At 28.2% G+C, this 21,350-nt stretch overlaps 1 protein-coding gene across 5 annotated transcripts in view; it reads left to right on the forward strand.

Moving 5' to 3' along the window:
* Window positions 1–2,707: 2,707 nt before the first annotated feature.
* LOC103577582 (sex determination protein fruitless) overlaps window positions 2,708–21,350 on the forward strand; it is an 88,584-nt gene continuing 69,941 nt past the window's right edge. The window contains exons 1-7 of one of the 5 annotated variants that reach the window (XM_008558279.3): window positions 2,708–2,796; window positions 3,450–3,736; window positions 4,547–4,738; window positions 5,204–5,458; window positions 5,543–5,678; window positions 5,984–6,049; window positions 7,248–8,399. In XM_008558279.3, the coding sequence (XP_008556501.1) occupies window positions 3,548–3,736; window positions 4,547–4,738; window positions 5,204–5,458; window positions 5,543–5,678; window positions 5,984–6,049; window positions 7,248–7,876 (1,467 nt within the window). In that variant the 5' untranslated portion in view covers window positions 2,708–2,796; window positions 3,450–3,547 and the 3' untranslated portion in view covers window positions 7,877–8,399. The other 4 variants (XM_008558281.3, XM_008558280.3, XM_053739613.1 and 1 more) reach the window with 4 other exon arrangements.

Consider the following 21,350-nt stretch of genomic DNA (forward strand, 5'->3'; position numbering starts at 1 on the left):
ATTCCTAAATGCTTTGAGTTATTAATAGACAGCTGATTCAATATTTACAGAAAAAAAAAAATGTTCAAAATATATTTCATTTCTCAATTCTTGGTCAATAATAATAGACTTATTTTAAAAATAATAAAAACTTACCTTCAATTAATTTACAAATTCTGGTTCTCACTAGAGAGACCAGCTCTATTACCAATGGTTATAACCAGGAATTTGCTAGAAAAGAATAAAAATAATAGCTTTAATTACTTTAAAAATTAAAAATATGTAAATAAAAGAAAAAAATTAAATTAATAATTAGTTACTTAAGAGTGATGTAACTACAGGTGCAGTACAAAACATTTATTAAACCATTTGTAAAGTTAGCAATAAATGACTTAAAAATGTTAACAATACATTTACTTCAAAAGGAAACACATTTAACTTGATGAAATTACGAATCATAAAGTCTACACGTGTTAAGAAAAAAAAAACATATATACAAATATATAGTTTTGTAAAGTACAAGTTTCATAAATAATTCATGAAAATGACTAAATCGTATTGAACAAATGGATGCAGGTGAACTTTATCACGGAAAAAAATAAATTGTTACAATAAAAATTGTAAAAAATAATTTTACATTGTTCACGGTAAAAAGATTTTCGATCTCATTTAAATTTAATAATATCGATTAACTTTGCTCTGCCCTCAGCTGTGAAATTAGGTTAACCATGATGCTCACAAAAGCGATATAGTAATATAATATCGATATAAACGAAACCCACGATATTTCGTCCTCTAAGATTATTGATAATAATGACAAGTAATAATAATTATGAAATTAAAATAAAATATTAAACTGTTTACCGAAAAAGTAACCCAGGCATGCATTTTTTCTTGATTAAATATTTGTTGTTGCCAACAGAAACAAACGACACTTTAGCCCTTGCAAAAAGGCGCACGTCACAAAACTGCCATTTTTCACGAGCACCTGATTGTTTCCCGTTCTATCTCATCTTATACTCACTATTGTTTCTTTTTCTTCAGTGGTAACCCGCGATACATTCAAAAATAAGGAATACGTTAACCTGTAGTATAGATAATAAAAAAATTATGAACACATTAAATAATAGTCAACAACTGGGAATGTCTGGCACATGAGATTTAAAATTTAACACTTCAAAGTAATTGAAAAACACCACGAGTTAATTTTAGGAGACGGAGAACTGAGAAGAATCGACGAAGGGTCGAGGGGATATTAATATACGGGCCAATAGACTGTATGGCACATGCACCGGGACGCTAACCATCTTACGTCACGGACGCCGTTGACGTAGACAAAATAGTTATATATTACTGTAAATATATATATGAATATATTTTTTTTTTACATTTCCCGAATAAATCAACTGATGTTGGTTTGCAGCATTTTACGCGGTTTTTTTTATTTAGAGCTGACTAAATTTCAAAATTGATAGGTAAAGTAGTTTCAAAGTTATTCAAATAAAGCATTTTTTCGAAATAATTTTATTTTCTAAACATCTCATAATCTGCTGTACCGATTAAGCTCAAATTTTCACCGCATATTTATCTGAGTTCTACTAGGTCTTTTTTCGAATGCAAGAACAACTCGATATTTGAATGAAAATAATAACATTTAATTTTTTGAAAATTACAAATTTTTTAAGCGAGAAGTTATGGCAAGTTGACTTATTGCAGAAAAACAACGACGTAAATGTATGAGAAATAAAGAAATTGAATTAAAATCAATCGAAAAGTTAGTGTTTTTTTTTAGATTGAATCATAACTTTAAAACAGAGAGTAGTTACCAAAACAGGCGTTTACTCTATTAAAAAATCTAATTTGAAATGATTTGAAAAATCTAAATTATTTCATATTGTATCATATCATAAAATTATAATTTGAAATCAAAATTTTCAACTTCGAATTGTTTTAAATCATAAAAATCATGAACCAGAAATTACGATATTATTTTCTAATTCAATTTAATTTGAAATTATTCGAGAGTTCAAATTATTTTAAATAATTTCAAATCAGAAAATAATATTTCGTTATTTTTTAATTCAATATGATTTAAAATGATTCATTCCAAAATTTATACTCGAAAGCAAAATAATTCAGATAATTTGGAATGATTCAAAATTATTTAGAGTTACGTAATCACAAATGATTGCAAATTAGATTTCTTAATCAGGGCATATAAACATATTTGAGATCATTAAACTCAACAATACTTCTTATAACACAAAAAAAGTACTGTCATATATTAAACTAGGAATATTCAAAAATCTGAAATCATTAAAAAATAAGTAATTCCTAAAGTTTTGTTGACGATAATTTTTGATAAAACACTAAGTTCGGACAGAAATCGATGAAAGTTATTTAGATGAAAAGTCAAACGAACTTTAAATCAGATCGGAATCTTAAAATATTAAATAACCAAGAAAAATGTAAAAAATGGAATTTTTAAAAATTTTTCATTGTTAAAATTTTCAAAATTGATTCTGGGTGGGGAGTCATTTTAATCTTTGCAGATTTTATAATTTGTTATTATTTATTCATAATATCACGTGTTGGAACTCTGTTGCCTATTTTTTAAATTTAGTAGTATTAAAAAAATATTGTCATAGACGGAGCCACTAGAAATTATTCGTGTATGTTTAATACGCATGACACACCGTCTCTTTTGTTTTTCTCCTCTGGCCTCAATTGAATAGATACGTTCTAATTTTAACCGCAAGGTATCGCTATGTGCATACTGTTCTCTGTGCTGTCGTCTGGTGGTCTAAGATGTCAGAAGTTAGTTTCGTTTAAGATTTTTATTTTTTTATTAAAAATTTAATGTGCAAATGGCTTACGATTGTTGTTGAATAAATAATTTATAATATTTTATGATCGTATTTAATTTGTTTATTGCATAAACTATAAACTATGTTGTCTTTAAAGTGATTATCTAACTTGACCATTATCAAGCAAATGTTTGTCATACTGAGTTTTGTAACCGGAAACGTAAAATTTACACAAATACGCATGCGTATTTTTATTAAATCAAAATGTCATAAAAAATAAGTAATAATTGTATAATTTATCAGAAAGTAAATTGTCATTTGTAATACGATTAAATTGAACTTACAACATTTGTGCTTATCTTTTTGCTTAAAACAATATCATTATGATAATAATTACTTTTTGTACTAGTGAATTTTAGTGCTGCCATATTGCCCGCCCGGATATCGATTGTCATTATTTATATATATCGTACGTTTCCTCTTCAGTCATTGATTCACTTTTTACATTTTTACAGTAATGAGAGAGATACGTTAACTTAGTGTTACGATAATATAAGAAGACGTGGCGGGGTGGTATAAATGTGTGATTTTAAGTTTTATTGAGGGATAAGGTGGGCTCGATTTTGTAAATATATAACTTCTTAAATTATTGTCGTATAATAGGTGAGGAGGTATTGGTAAAATACATAAGCGACAACGAAGACAACGACGACGACGACGACCAAGTACCGGTGGGATTTGAGTGGGAGTGTAAGGGAGAAATGACGGATAGTCAGCAGCAGTTTTGCTTGCGGTGGAACAACTTTCAGGCAAATATAACAAGTCAATTTGAAGCATTACGCGATGATGAGGACTTTGTGGACGTCACCTTTGCCTGTGATGGGAGGAGACTCCAGGCTCACAAGGTCGTTCTTTCGGCTTGCAGTCCGTACTTCAAGGAGTTGTTCAAGGTTAGAAATCTGTCTCCTTTCCCCTTATACTCTTCCGCCTCACTATTTCTTAAAGTCCCCTTCCTGCTCACTTGTACCTCTTTCTCATGTCTCTCTCTCACTCTTTCTCATGTCTTTCTCTCTCTCTCTCTTTTTTTTTTCTGTTTCTCTCTCACTCTTTCTCTCTCTTCACCGTACAACTGATGGTTACATGCTTATATGTAATGTACATTGCCTCCTGACCTCGTAATGAATAATTCTACAAGTACATACTAGTCAAACTTCAATACATCGATCAATTTATCATAAATTGGTTTTTATCGTTGTTAAAATTTTTATTTTTATTTTTTTATATTCGTTGATAAGTTAATATTAATAGATAATTGTTCAGATCTATTATAATTACCAAGTCAGATTTCTAATTTTTTAGAAAAAAATTTTAATTTTTTAGAAAGAAATTAAAATTTTTTGTGGCTTAAATATTAATTCTATCGATTTATTGGTTACACTACTGTTTTATGACAAGTATTCATTATTTAATATTAGCGTGCTATTTTTTTTTATCTTGAGCTCATAAGTTAGCCACCATAGCTATCTAGTTATGTAATATCTATACTGAGTGAGAAGGCAGCATATGCTTTTTATAGACAAATCCAGTTTACATTTGAGTAATACTTCCCAACCTCTATGTTTCTGTCACAATTATATTATAAATTATTTTCTGATTATAATTATTTTTTAGTTAATTTCTATGTATATGTCTGTATTTGTTTATATATATATATATATATATATATATATATATATATATATATAATGTCATTGTTATAGACAAATCCTTGCAAACATCCGATAATTTTTATGAGGGATGTAGAATTTGAACACCTACAATCTTTGTTGGAATTTATGTATGCTGGTGAGGTGAATATTTCTCAAGCAGAATTACCGACTTTTCTACGCACTGCTGAGTCGCTTCAAATTCGCGGACTTACAGACTCACAAAATCAACAAAACAACGAAAAGGTTTACTTTAATTCCAATTATTACAATTGATTTTTATTAATAGCACTTATTTAAATTTCACAAAATATAAGGCTTATTACACTGATATATACACACACACACACACACACACACACACACACACACACACACACACACACACACACACACACACATATATATATATATATATATATATATATATATATATATATATATATATATGTATATATATGTAAAAAAAGTTATAAAAATTCAATAAATATTGTGTGTCGTACTAAATATTTTATTTTTTTAAAAATAAATATTTGAAAAAAAAATCACAGTTAAGAAATGCTATTCGCTTACATGTATTATAAATATTTTACTTAAACGCGTAATATCTATATATAATTATTCTCTTAATCTTAATGTTTTTCAACATGTTTTATATCATGTTGATATGGAGACAATAGTTATAATAATTTTTGAATAAATCATTTTCAGCACTCTAAAACTAACAATATTCATCCTTCAAATGGTCGTGGCTTAATTTCACCTAACTTTGATGAGGATCGCAGCAGAACTCCACCAGCATCGAGTCCACCACCTCTCAAAAGGCTGTGTAAAAAAAGTGATTCACCGAAAAACTCTAGTCCATTACCCGCAGTTGCGCCTTGTACCACTTCTACTCCTCGTACTCGTCCCGTAATTGAGCCACAAGTTCAGCTCGATTGTTACAAAGATCTCGATATTGTTGAGGTATATTTTACATATTTAAATTTAATTCAAGTACATTTTTATTTAATGTAACCAAGCATTACTTTTTTTGCTTACAATTTTTAGCCTAAGGTTGAACTACCTGAGTATGGTAGCGATGAAGATTACTCACCAAAGCAAGAAGTTAATGCGGTACCTGGAGGATTTATCAGTTTGGACGGGGGCATGGAAGTTTTGCCAACCTACCCATCAACTTATCAAGGTGATTAAAATTTTATATAGACTGCAGTCGATTTTTTCAATAATGTGCCTGAAGATCGGGACGTTTTTCGCGTGACGAAAGTGAAAAAAATTTATGTAGTTCCACTACTTAGGGTGACTTAAAGGATAGTTGGGGGTAGTTGCAATTCTAAGTTGGCATACCAGCATTAATGTGCGAAATATTTCAGAAATCTAGTCATCCACAAGATTTTTTACTTTCCATTTTTTTTTTTTTTCGTTGTGCGAAAAATATTCCGATCTTCAGGTACATTTTCAATATGGATTATTAATATTTTGTATTTTCAGGGAGTGGACTGGAAGGAGGAATACCAGGCCCATCACACGGGAATGCTGAACCAAATCAAGAGCAAGGTGAGTAAACATTCCTTTAATTACCAGTAGTGCGAGCACCATTACAAACAGCAACAACCTAGCCATTGCATCACATTTGCTAAAAACTTGAATCAAAATATTAAAAAAAAAAAAAATATCTATATTTATATACATTTATTCATATAAAAAATATGTGAGAAGAGTGTGCGAGAAAAAAAGAGTATAGAGAAAGAGAGAAAAGAGAGAAAAAGATATATGAAGGAGAAAAGGATTATGGTTTGAAATGGTAAGCTCGTGTGTAGCTCGATAGGTTATTGTAGGCGGTAGGAAGACATTTGACACTCAAGGGCTCTGTGACAGACCCGTAGATAAATAAAGTAGAAAATTAAATAAAAGTCCACAGAGTGCAGTTTGGCAGCTAATCAGCTGCGTTGTATGAAAGCTTACGTGTTGTTATTATATTCATTCATTTAAAGTTCCTATCCAAAATGATTTAATCAATTAATATTCTGCTGCCCTTACGTGTACATAAATTAATCCATAATTAATTTCATGCGTTCTAAACAAAATAAAAAATGCTTATAAATATTTAAAATCAAATTGCTTTTGTACGTAATCATTCGTACTTCCTCACATGTTTTTTTATATCTTTCACGATGCTGCACAACATCCAGTGATCGTGTTATTATTTTAGCATCATTAAATTTTCACTCATTTGCTTATTATTTGTCTACTAATCAAATTTACAAATTTAACAAAAAGTGGCTTATTTACTTATACTACATAATTCAATCATGAGTCGAAGGCTCATTGAGTTATTCAAATATTATTGACATTATTTTTTTATGGTTTTCTTGTTAGAAAAAAAAAAAATAATAAAAAAAGAAATAAAAAAAAAAAATAAAAAAAAATCATAAATAATTTTTCGGTATCATTGGAAAAAAAAAAAATAAATAAATTTATTATAGTTCTTTAATTATCATAGTTCAAACGTGTACCGTCCAGGCAGCAAAAAATATAAGTATAAAAATACTAATAGGTTTTATCTTGCTGGTTGTTGCTGTCCTGTGGTGGGTTGATTAATTCAAAGAAAGCCATTAAAATTTTTGTGACTAAACGTTGAAAATTAATTGTTTATTAAAAATATATAAAAAGACTTAAATGGTGGCTATTTGCTGGTAACGTTGCTATGTTGTGCGCTGCTATCCGGTTAGAGCAAGTTGTGTGTGTGTTGCAGCTGACCTGCGTAAACTGCACTCGCTGGACCCACGCCCTTGTCTTGTGTGCAACCGCATGTACAGTAACTTGTCCAACCTGCGGCAGCACATGCGCCTCATCCACAACCCTCAGAGTGTCACATGCCCCATATGTAGCAAGTCCTTCAAGACCAAGCTATATCTCAAGCGTCATCTGGTCAGCTTCCACGACATCAATCCTATCGACCGACGGCTTCAAGAGGAAATTTATCAACATCAGGTCAAAATTCCAAAACAGGAACAAACTGTGCCTCCACTGCATCAACAACAACAACAACAGCAACAACAACAGCCACAGCAACAACAACAACAGTCCCAACAACAACAATCACATCTTCAAATTCAAAATGGTATCGAAACATCGATGTCTTCGCAATCTGCTCAACAAAGTCAAAATCAGATTGAGGGCAATCAAATCCCGCCAACGGCGTCGTTACAACAGCATCTTGGTAGTCCCGAAGAAGTTGTAACTGATGAAGGTAGCAGTGAGGAGAAGCTTCGAGCTTTTCATGCTCATGTTGGTGATAGCGCGTATCCTGTTGAGGTAGCTCAAATCGGTGACTCAAAAAGTTTCGCTGGTGGTATGCTTCAATTTAATGCGTCGTACTAGTTGTTTACGTTGTCTTAATCATTATTATTTATTGTTATTATCTTATTTTAAAATGCGAATAGGGTTAGTGCTATTCGATTGCATTTATCCTATTAATTTTCAATAATTTAAGTTTGAATTTTTTTTTATAAATTGCCAAGCATATAATTTGTGATATGATTAAAAAAGAGAGAATGATTATTTTTTAGTGAACTTGTGATTAAATAGTAAACGTATCTTTATTACTTGATTAATGATTTTAGTAGTATTAACTACAAATAAGGCTGATACTGTGTATTAATTACGGTCGGGAACCGAAAAGACACGGTAAAACGTACAATTCGAAATTTTTCCTCTGCGAGTGAAGACATAATAATTTAGTATAACTGTTACGTAAATAATTTTTTACGAACTTGAAACTTCAATTTAAATGTAGGTTGTACATACAATTTTTCGGAAAAAACATATTGATTGTACGTGACACCCGTGTCAAGTTTTAAAACAAAAAGAAAAAAGACAAAAAAAAAAAAAAAAAAATAAAAAATAAAAAAAAAAAAAATAAAAACATTAATAATAATAAAAAAAAAAAGAGAGGAGAGAAGTGACTAAATAATGCCGTAGGTGGAGCAGCCATCCCACCTCGTACTGATAATTTTTCCGCAGCCAGTTATAATAGTAATAATAATAATAAAAAGAAAAAATCATAAACAAATGGTAATAGTGCAGAAAAAAGCCTTGTTAATTCCTTTGATGCTATACAGTGTTACACAGACTACAGATATTTACAACAATATTATATTCTTACAGAGAATTATATTTACTTTATAATAATTGCATTTTGATGTGTATTGGAAGAAAATTATAAAATAGAATCATGACAGAAAAAAAAAAACAAAAAACAAAAAAAAATCAAACAATCATTAATTATATTTTCACCATACACATTGATTGCAATATACAGCCAATCGACAGCTCAACAGAGTAATAATATTTATTATTAAACAGTTATCAACTACAAACCGTGATTGCAAACATTGCAGCAGATTTAATTAAACAGTATATTATAAGGGAGCTATTGGGTCTGTGTCAATTTTTTCCATTAATAATTAAAATCAATACCTATATTGTTTTTACTTCATATATATAATATAATCTTTATAGTAATTATTTATATTTGTTAACAATATTCTTTATTCCATATGTACAATAATAATAGTAAACATACAATAAGCCGTGATAATTTGTTGAATTAAAGTTGGCATTAAAATTGGATTTTATTGTCACAGACTCGCTCCATGCAACTCCATAGCCATAGTACCATACAGTACAACTCAGGACTTTTTATATTATATTTTACAGATGACAATAGTTCCATAAGTACGATCTATTAAAAGATGTTAAATGTTATCGAGTTTGATTATTATTTTTTTTTTTATAAAATATATCATTAACACGATAATATTTATTGAAATCTTGAGATCGCACTGATCACATTGACAGGCTCCTTTACCTCACATACAATCAAATAAAAAACAGATTACAACTATATATTATTATATATTAAAATAAGTAATACGTTTTACAATAGTATCGGATAAAAATAAGTTTTGCAATGTCTGCAAAATTTTCATTTTTTTAAATCACACTTTCTTTAGTTAAAAATATATATAAAAATTAAAATTTTTTATCAACTTAACAAATGCCTATAAAACCAATACTACACCGAAAAAAAAAACTGTTTTCAAGTATCTGCGTGTTTGTATCCCCCCAAGTAAATATTTGTTTAATCATAGTAATAATATACTCCAACCGAATAATATTTTCTTGATTTTAGAATTTGTATTCTCATTTTAAAAAAATATTCTTGATTGGAGTACATTTTTACTAAGGGTAAACAAATAATTTTCTCGGGGGGATACAAACACGCAAATACATGAAAACAGTTTTTTTTTTTTCAGTGTACGATACAAAACAATCTTTATTATCTGTTATTATATTGGTAAGCAAATTATTACAAGAAACAATTTTTTTGCATATTTTTTGTTACAATAAAGAATAAGAAAAAAAAACTACAGATATAAATGCAATAGATAATTTGGTTACAATATTGGAAACGGGATGCCCAGCAACATACAATGACAAGTAGTTTACCGAAATAAGATTAGATTATAAATGTTGCATATCATATTATAATATTGTTATAGATTTTTGCCAAGCAGTGTTTAGAAGCACCCAATCTCGAGTTGTTTGGATCGTACCCATATTGCAATAATACAATTATTAAAGTCAATAGATTAAAGAAGGATAATAAATGACTGAATGGCCTATGTAATTTTTTAATTGAGCCATAATCGCTGGCCGAGCCATCGATAATTGTGATCAATATTTTTTCACAGATATGCATCGATAATTTACAGATTATATAATTAATAATTATAAGCAGAGTTTATAAATAAATACTTTACGTTGACGCGTACAAGTTAACCATTCGATCCGACACTCGAGATCCATTTACATACAATTAACTTATATCAAGAAATGATACGTTGGACAATGTCGTTTAGAATGAATAGCAAAACGATCGTTTCATTGAGACAGGTTGAACTTCGCTGGGCATTAAACACAAACCGGTTACCTAGTTATATCATTAATTCACAGTCCATTTTTGTCGTATTTTTACGATATTTAATTGTTTATCTTCATAACAATTAAATTGAGAACAAGTTGAAAAAAATAATTAAATAATTTAAATATCAGAGCACAAACAATTGAAAAAAAAAAAATAAATAATAGAAAAGGCAAAATAATCCAGCCAATTACGTGCAGCAAGTTGTATAAATCTTTTTTTAATTTTGATATTTAGTTCTTAAGTATACGAGTTATTTTTGGGAATAAGTCACGGAACTGAAAAAAAAGTTCAATGAGATCCCTTTCGTGTACTTGAAAGTTAATATACATTTTTTTAATTTCAACGGATCATTTTTTTTTTTTACAATTAAATTTTTTATTTTGAAAAATTTGATTATTTATGTTTTCATAATCTTAAATATTTTTATTAAGTCTGATTACGAATTTATTTAAAATAAAAAAAATATACTTTGAAATGAGCAAAAAATTTCCTCTCATGTTTTTGAGAATAAAAATCATTTTAAAAATGAAATTTTTTTTTAATTTAAATATTTTTCGCTTGATAAGTAAAAATAATTGAACGACATATATTGTATGAATTAATATTTTTTAAGTATGTGATGTATATATGTAAATTATGTATTTGTATTCACGTTAGATATTATTCTTGTATTCATGTGCTACGTTTAATTATTATTTATAGATAAGCTTAGAACAAAAACAATTTTTTTCTAAGAGTACTTTGTCTGTATCTTCTCGTAAATTTATCTGGACACTGTTAATTATTTTTTTTTTTAATTGTTTCCGGATGAAGGTAATACTGAACTAATATTATTTATAATTATAGTATATACATATAAATAAATACATAAAATATATTTATTTATGTGTATATGTGAGTGTAATTTGGTATCTAGTCATTCTAAGCAAATGCTTATGTAAACAAAATCAGTATTTATTGGTATTTTTCGCTTTTTTTATAGTATTTATAGAAATATGTTACATTGTACGATGTCCGGATAAAATTCAAATGTGGTATTAATTTTTTTTTTTTTTTTTAACATAGCTTAGTAAGATATTCAAGTACAATTTATATCTTATTGATTAATTTTTATAAATATAACTTAATTTGCGATCAAGCACATTTATTCTAGATGTAAGATCAGCTTTAGTATTCTGTTGTTGTAACAGAGTGAAAAAAAAAAACATTTTAATTTTGATCTGTAAATAATATTTGGGATAAAAGATTCATGATAAATACATTTGATTCATTATTGGAACAACAAAGAAAAAAAAAGAAAAAAATAAAAAAAAAAATAAAATAATAAAAATTACGAAAAAAAAAACTTTAACCAAATCTTTTTTCAACTCCAAATAAATAACAAATATAGAAATTTTCAAAACAAAGGTAGTGAAAAAAAAAAATATTTATTATTGATGAAATATCTAATTATAATTAATGTTTAAGTGATATTGATAAAATAAAAATTGTGAAATCAAGTATAGAATTTTCGATTACAACTGTCTAACTATTTTAGAAAAGTAAATTTTAAATAATCTGAATGACTGAATTTTGTAAATGAAAGTTGAGATTATTGTCACATGATATTGTATACGTTTTTGTAACGTAAGCGCAAATGAATCAATCGAAAATGTACTTGGCATTATTTCTGACCAGATAATTGATTAGTTGAACCAGTCATTTCGGTCGACGAGATAAAACCAAATGAGTAAATACGATACTTGATTTTCGGCAAGAATAAAAGACTGTAGATTTTAGAAATTTATATTTGGATTAAGATAAAAATTATGATTCGGCATTTAGCGGTGCAAAAAGTTTATTCGTTTACTAAAAGAAAAAGATGAAAAGAAAGTTCAAAATTTATATGTGATATTACTTGTGCCACGAATAAGCTTGGATGAAATTAAAAATTAAAATTTATTAACTTCTGATGATAAAATTTTTTCGTAATATGATGAAAAATTTTTTTGGTTTAACGTCGAATTATCTGAACAGAATGAGCTTACATCAAAACATAAACTTATTGAATATGAAAATTCAAAAATAATCGTAAAGAAACAGTGCAATAAACTTTTTTTAAGCACTTGATTGAACTTAATCTCTCAAGATGTCGTAACTATTTAATAATTCTTCGCAAATTAAAAACAATTATGATTACATATGTATTTTATACTTTTGAAAGTGATAATCTTATAAGTATGTAGTAATTAGTAACATTTATCTATATTAAGTACAATAATTGTATCGATTTGTATACTTATTCCATATCTATTTTTTCACAGCTATTTTATGATTATTTTTCTACGTGCAATTGATTTTATATTCTCTAGTAATTGTTTTAACCCTTTGTTTTTAACTTAATTCTTTTTAAATAACAATTTGAATATGATGGATTATTTTATCAATTTGATTTCAGACTTCCAAATATTTTTTGAATCCATTTTTTTTTTTAATAATGAAATATTTCAAATTACTAGAGGATGTACGTAATTTTTAATTGTCAATTTTACTATTATATATTATCGGCGATATTTATATTATTAATAATTATTTAACTCCTTTAACGAAAAAAAAAAAAAACAAAAAAAAAAAAACAAAAAAAAAAAATAATAATTATAAATAATTAAAAAACAATATATTAACCAACCAAAACATCGAGCGTACACCATATACACAATATATTTGACTAAACTTATAAAAATTTGCAATCGATTGTGTTTTATGGACGATTAATTGCCATATGAGTACCCTTTAATTATAAGCGAATACTTACAAAAATTTATAAGCAAAAATTAATCACACAAAGTTTTTTTTAGTTTAATCAAAAAAAAAAAAAAAAAAAAACATTCGAAATCCTAAATTATGTCATTTTTTTCGATCTAAAATGAATTAAGTAATCAATAATTTTTAATTTAAGCAAAATTCATGGCATATGGTAAAAAATTATTATAATGCAATAGTAAATTTTTTGAAATTTTGTTTTATACAGCTAATGTTTCTAATAATAAATAAACATCTTTTTGTCCGCTACTTTTTTTTTGTATTAATTAATATTTATTATGTCATAATCTTGTCTCTCTTTCTCTTTCTCTCTCTTATTTTCTCATTGATTTTAATTTTTTTCAGGCGCATAGATATATTTGTATATTCATGCAGACGCACTCACACATATAACATATGCTTTCATATACTCTAATTAAATACTCTATTGAGAGTTTAACAGTAGAATATACTTATGATTTTTTTTTGTGCAAAGTTACTGAGTATTAATATTATCAAAGGTTGACATAATAGAAATATGAAATATAATAGAGCATATGATATAATTCAAAGTCGTGAATTATTTTATTTTCAGTAACTTTTCTGTCAGATTTACAATTTTATGATTTTTTTAGAATTAGTGGAAAGTAGTTTTATTTGTATTAAAATATTTAGGTCATCGGTTCAAATTACCGAGGAAAAAACAGCTGCGGTTTTTTTTTTTTAATTTTACATATTTGTTGTGCTTGAAAAAAAGAAAAGTACAATTACAAGCATGTGAGTAGAACCTCGTTCAAAAATATTGATTGAAAAGAATTAAAAATGATGAAATTCGAATTCTTTTCAATAATTTTAATTCTCTTGTTTGTATATATAGATATACAGTTTGCGTGGGGTGACTGCTTCTCAATTCTTTTCAATCAGTATGTTTAGCCAGGGACATTTTTTTTACCGACCGTTTTGTCCGTCGATAATTTTTTTTTGTTGCTATGTCTTTAGTAGCAATTTTAGTCAAAATATATAATAAAACAGTATGTATAGTAGGATGACCTAAAAAAACCAACTACTTTTTTTTTCGAGTCTCTTATGAAAATTTATTGGTTAAAGATGTTTCAAGAAGTCTCTCCAAAAATCAGTTCGATAAAAAATTTTTAAGGGGTCGCTTACGAATTTTGAAAATATAAAAAATGATTGAAATTCGAATTTTTTATTTCTGAATTTTTTCTTTCTCGTTGATTGCTTAATGCCATAAAATGGGCGGTGGAGTTGGATTTGAAATTTGTGACAAAATCAAGATATACCTGCAAATAACATCAAAAAGAATATGGCACTCGTTATAAAGGATATAGTGTATTTTTCATGTATATCTTGATGCAAAAAACAAGAATTTCATATTCATAATTGTTTAAAATATTAATTTTTTTTTTATCAGCACTAGTTTATTTAGTAGACAATTTAAAAGTAATTGTCATAACATAAGTTTACTTAATTACTTAGCTAATATCATTATTAAAACAATCCACTCAAATTATAATTATAGGTGAATTGGCATGCAATTAATAAGATACAATTTTATATAATTCGGTTTTTAAAATGAAATTTAAATTCTTAATGAAAATTATGGGAACCGAAAAGATTGTGGCAGCAATAGTTTATATTTGTGAATTGATGACTACGCTGAAAATTTCAGCTTAAAATTTAAATGTTTAAACGTCGCTCAAAAATTTTGAATGTTTCCGAGTACTATCTTTTGGACATTTCCGAGCGACCCTTGAATATTAATAATAAAGCTTCTCGATTTTTTCACCATTCATTGGTATCATAATGAATACAAATATAACCCAAGAAATAGAAATAATAAGTTATTTATATTTAATAATATGTTCTGTATATTTTCGGTGATACAAAAATTATATTTTAGTGAAATTACAATTATTGAGTTATAAGAAAATAAAAAAACTGATTCAAAGTATTAGTTACATATTATCAGTTACTCTCTAAAAATGAATCAGTGAAATTCACTTCAAATTAGTGAATATTCACTGGGAACCAGCTATAAGTATACCACTGGTTGAATTAGTGGTATACTTATAGCTGTAGAAATAGTGACTATCCACTGGTTCGCGAGAATTTCACTAATTCATTTTTAGAGAGTAATATTCAAAATTTTTGAATATTGTTTATATATTTAAATTTTGGGCTTAAATTTTCAGCATAGTCATTATTATACAAGTATAAACTATTGCTGTTACGAGAAAGAAAAAATGTAGCAACAAAAAATTCGAATTTCAATTTTTTTTTATATTTTCAAAATTCGTGAGTGACCTGTTATAAATTGTTTATGAAGCTGATTTTTGGAGGCTTCTTAAAATATCTTAAACCAAAAACTTTTAAAAGAGACTCGACAAAAAATAGAGTGTTTTTTTTTGGGTCACCCTAATGTATAGATATAGTATTTTGCTTTATTTGCTCCAGACTTGATAAAGATTGCTAGTAAGATTTTTCTCAGATTCGAATATTTGGCATAATTCGGCGAATCAACGAAATCCTTACATCGTTTAGTTTTGAATTTTGTGGGTCTAATGTATGATGACCATTTTAAAATATTTTATACTTTCTGTGGGGATCATTTGATTATATATCGTGTTATGTTTTTTTTTATTTAATACACTGTTTACTTGAATTAAGGATGAAATGCTGACAAATTGCCATTTATGCAGGAGATAGGCTCAATAAATATATATTGTCACTATTACTACTTTCCTGTTCAGAAACTGAATAAATTTTTAATCATAGCATCTCTATTGTACGAGTAGCGCGTGGTTTTATTTCTATTGCAACCTATAAATGTTTATAGTAAAGACATTCTGTGACTTAGATATTAAAAATAGAGATGCATCGTTTTACTAAAATAGGTTATCTCGGAAACTATTGGAAATTTTCAATTGCAATGTAGTTATATTTTCTAGATAATAGATACTATTACCATAATATATATATTATGAATATTTTAAATAAAATTTCTCCATTGAAAATAATTTTCATGATTATCAGAATCGATGTGGTTGAAAATTTAGTATCCTTTTCATGCATACAAATCCTCTTAAAAAAATATATACAGTTGTAGAATATCGCAAAATCTTTTTAAGAAGTAGTTGATCCTGGAAACCTATCTGAGGTCTTTTTGCTTATAGAGCTTTCAGACATTATTAGAGTTATGTTTTTTAGTTTTTCGAGCATAAAAATATTCCATAATTATAATAAATATTACAAGATTCTAAGGATCAGAAGTAGATGCAAAAATTGTTTTCTTTTTACTTGTTGTTTCTAATATCTGTTCAACAGTAAATTTGATTTAAATAGCTCTAGCAGAAATTTAAAGAACCTCGTCATTAAGGGTTAATAGTGTTTTAAAACAAATTTTCCGACAGTTTTTAAGTTATTAAATGAACTAAACAGAAATAAAGAAAATTTTTTTTTTTTTAAATTTGATTTTTGAAGATCATCTAAACGATTTATTTAATCAATCCGAAAGGCTTACAAAATTTAAACTTTGATCATTTTTTTTATTGTAGCAAGATTTTTTCAAATTAATAGATTCACTCGAAAATTATTGTTTTATCAAAATTTAATTATAAAAGTAATTTATTTTTAATATTGTGTCTTAAATGAATCATCTGATTTAAAGGCGTTTTGTAGCAATATAATGAGTCATCCACATTTCGACCATATACACACACACACGCGCGCGCGCGCATACACGCTTATATATATATATATATATATATATATATATATACACGCAGGATCGTTAGTTTAGAAATGGTCAGAAATTATTTGTTTGCCTTGGAATTTTGATATTTGGTAGCGTAGCGATAAATCGTCGGTCTTTCGCGCGGTAGGTTCGAATCCTCGGTAGAGTAATGGACAAAATCCAATTCTCAAATAGAAAAGCGAGCATGTAGATACGATATTAATATATTAATGCAGTACGCTGAAAAAAATATTTATTTGAGCCAAAAATATCGTATATTTGGATATGGTCAAATAAATATTTAATAATGAGAAAGATATAATATCTTTGAGTAGTTTAATTGCGTGAAATGAGTAGTTATTCGTGGTAAAGAAATGATCCAATTGCTACAAATAAATAAGGGTTTCAAATATATGTATAGTATTGCCAAATTTTAGGTTATTTGTCACAAATTTAATATCTTTACCACAAATATATCAATTACTTATCACAAATAGATCATATATTTCTGTCAAATTATAAAATTATTTGAATCAACTGTCATATTTAGTTGTACCAAGTATATTGATTTGTCATTAAATAGTATATTATAACTCAAGGCGAGACTTCTATATTCCATGCGTCAAGATATCCAACATTCTGTCCGTGGGTTGTATACTGTTTTTCTTGATCTCAAACCGAAAGTACGGAAATACGGACAAAGGCTGGGGGAGGGTGGGGGACCCTCCCGACTTTTGCAAAGCCGAGGTTTTGCTGGTTGGGGCAGGCTAAAAAAAAAATTTGAAAAATGTTTGACCCTGTAGGACACCCCTGCCCGGGTTAAAAAGAAAACTTGATTTAGACTTGGTCGTCTTAAATCGTGACTAAGTAAGACCAGTTAAGTCGGAACCAAGGCAAACTCACGCAAATTCGCCTTGGTTTCGAATTAACTGATCTTACTTAGTCACGATTTAAGACAACCAAGTCTAAATCAAGTTTTATTTTAGACCAGGGTGGAGCTTCCGGTAAGCACAAGCTCAACACGCTCGAGAAATTATCTAAGGTGAAATTTTATTAAGTAGTTCTAGAAACATCAACGTACATTGTTAGTTACTTTAAGATCACCCAGTAGTATAAACTCTTAAAAATTATAGTAATTATCACGATTTAAAATCACCTGTTGGTTATGTTGTTGGTTATGTTGAGCTGTCAGTACGTCGGCACTGTATCTTGAGCCAGAAAGAAAACGTAGTCCACCAGAGCGCGTTGTAATTTGTGTAAGCCACAAAAATTGTTCTTTCTGGTGCAAAAGGTAGCCAGGAAGTTCGTATTTTTGGGTCAAGGATCAAGAAAAAGTATTTGAAAAAAAGTCACAAAGAAATTGATTTATTTGGGACAAATATTTCTTTTTTTCAGTGGATGAAATTAATGACCCTTGTAGTTCACTTAGATTGAGAATTAAAAAAAAAAAACAAAAATCGGTCTAGCGGTTGACCCTGCGGGCCAGCCCCAAAACTTCCTGCAGTTTCAAGCTCCTTGAGCTCGGGCTCAAGGGGCTGGAAAACATTGTTGTGAATACATTTTCGAGCTCTTTGAGCTCGAAAATACTTTTATTTGCCATTGTTTTCGATAAAAACCGTTTTTAGCATTTTTTTCTCTCACGATATCTCACGAACGAATGAACCGATTTTAATAGCTAAAGCGGCAATCGACGCGTTTTATTAAGTTCTAGAGTTGATTAGATTTTGAAATTGATCGGATGAGTTACTTTAAAGATAATCGAAAAAAAGCATTTTTCACCATTTTTTTCTCCCGCGATATCTCTTGAACAAATTAACCGATTGAGATAGTTAAGGCGGCAATCAATTTTCAGGAAAGTTGATGGCCAACAAGATCTTTCGATTGCCGCAAGGACCATTCAAACCGGTTCATTAGTTAAAAAGTTATAGACCGGTCACACACCTATACACCCACACACACACACTCTCTTACGCGCGCGCATACACTCGGACATAATTCCAAAAATAGTCAGGATAGCTTTCTAAGACCTTAAAACGTCGATATCTGATGAAAACTTAATTTTCGAAAGTCGGGGTGAAAACAATAACTTCCCGAAATTTTTGAAAATCATAGATATTCTTAGCGGGAAGTTAAAAAAAAAAAATAATTTTTTGAATTTACCATTGTTAAAATAATTGAAGGCACTAACCTAATAAATTAGCTAAAAACATAAATTCATAATAGTAGTTACTATATTCACATTGTGATGATAATTTTATCGAATTAGGCTTGCTGACAAATAAAAAAATAGTTCGATTCACTACTAAATAGTCACCTTAGTTATACTTGTCTGTTATTGTTAACTAATATCATATCAGTTCACGAAACTGTAGTTAGTAGTGAAGGTCTCTTTTAAATATTTTTTGATAATTTATAAAACCATTTCTTTCTCTCAGTGAAGCATAAACGCGTTCATGGTTTTCTTTAATAGCGTCCTTTTTTTTTAAGCAATTCCTTCATTAAGTCATCTCTTATTTCATGAAATGTACTAAAATGTTAGAATAGACATATTTATGAATAAAAGACTTAAATAAATAAGTCTGATGCTATTTTGAGTCAATTCATTTTGATATTTTTATCGAAAAGTTATGGTTATTAATTTTTTCGTTTGAACCTCGGAACATTTTCTTGATAACTTTCGGGAGTTGCAGAGCGGCTAACTGATTCTTTTTTTTCAATAGCTTTAGCATTATATATTGAATAGTATTTTATTGAATATCACACTATTCAAATCATTTTAGTTCAATTATAATACAAACACTTAAGTCAAGTCTTTGGTCGGTCAAACATAAAAGCTGATATATATTTTCTACACTGAAAAAAAAGTTTTCTACGCCGCACGATCCAGTATCGCTACTGTCACTATACACACTTTACGGAACACCGGATCCTGAAATGGTGTCGCTCCTAGCACGATCTACGAATCGTAAACGTGAATCGCTATGGTCACTATCCAGTTTCGCTAATTTAGCGATCTATTGAATCGTACACCTAGCAGTATCGGAGAAACTGACTTTGCATAATTTATTATTTATGTTTTAAATAATGAATTATGTTATCAAGCCATGTTTTAAATATTTTATCCAGTTACAATGTTTAGTTAGTACGAAAATTGTTGTAAAGTTTTTTAGATAAATTATATTTCGTGTCTCATGAATCAAAACAGAAGACCTAACCTCTACCTGTCACAGCAAATAAACATCTTGTTACAATGTTATGCAAAAAAATTATTAATGAGTACTTTTCATTTAACAATATACAATATTGTCTAAGGAAAATGTGGAACCAAGAAAAGCACGATTTTATTATTTTATTAATTCTCCAAAAATTAAGTATTAATAATTATAGAATATGATATTTAAATTTATTAGATGATAATGATAAAAATAATAATAACAATTATTATTATTATTATTATTATTATTAATACTCAAAAATAACGAAAAAAATTAATACCAAGTGATAAAAGATTATTCAATTTACAAATATAAATACATGCATGTGCAAAATATAAATTAATTTAACTTACCTACAAATACACCCACCAATTTTTCAATATTCCATTCAATTAATTTATTTTTCACCCAATCATCCATGTTTATATAATTATAAATGATAAACAACAATAAATATTTTTCAATAAACAACAAATGAGGTTAGAAACTGACGCCGATGACTGGCGCTTCAAGCCTCGATCGTGACCGTCAGGATTCGTTTCGTTATTTTCGCGATTCGTTCGCTCACGGTAGCAGTACGGACCAGTATATTTACAATACAGTTGAATCGCTTTAGGAACTATTTATTAAATAGTGTCTCGTAAAAAAAGTAGTGTAATAATTACGAAACTTTATATCCCTGATGTTAGGATCTTAAGTATAGTTCATGTTCGTATTTAAATCGTTGATGTTATAATATAGTTTGGCGTTGATCAGGATTCGTTGCATGATTATAGCGATACGCGGTTCACGATACAACGGATCGTGCAGCGTAGAAAACTTTTTTTTCAGTGTACTATTCGTTTTACTGCTTTTGCTTTCTACACGGAGAAAAAAATGTAGTAAATTTTACTTATAAATCCGAGAATAATTACTAAATTTAGATAGTAATCTTGAAGCGCTTATGATTTATATGAAAAATTCATAAACACCTTAGCGGACATAATTTACCCCAAAGTTATGGCAATTTATCGTATTTTACGGTAAAGTTGACCGTGGATTTCGCAAGTATTGTTGTATTCTTTGACCAAGAAAAAAAAAGTTGCTTAAGCCAAGAGAAAAAATTTCTCGAGAGAA

The sequence above is a fragment of the Microplitis demolitor genome, chromosome 5 (assembly GCF_026212275.2).
Source record: "Microplitis demolitor isolate Queensland-Clemson2020A chromosome 5, iyMicDemo2.1a, whole genome shotgun sequence".
Classification (NCBI taxonomy): domain Eukaryota; kingdom Metazoa; phylum Arthropoda; class Insecta; order Hymenoptera; family Braconidae; genus Microplitis; species Microplitis demolitor.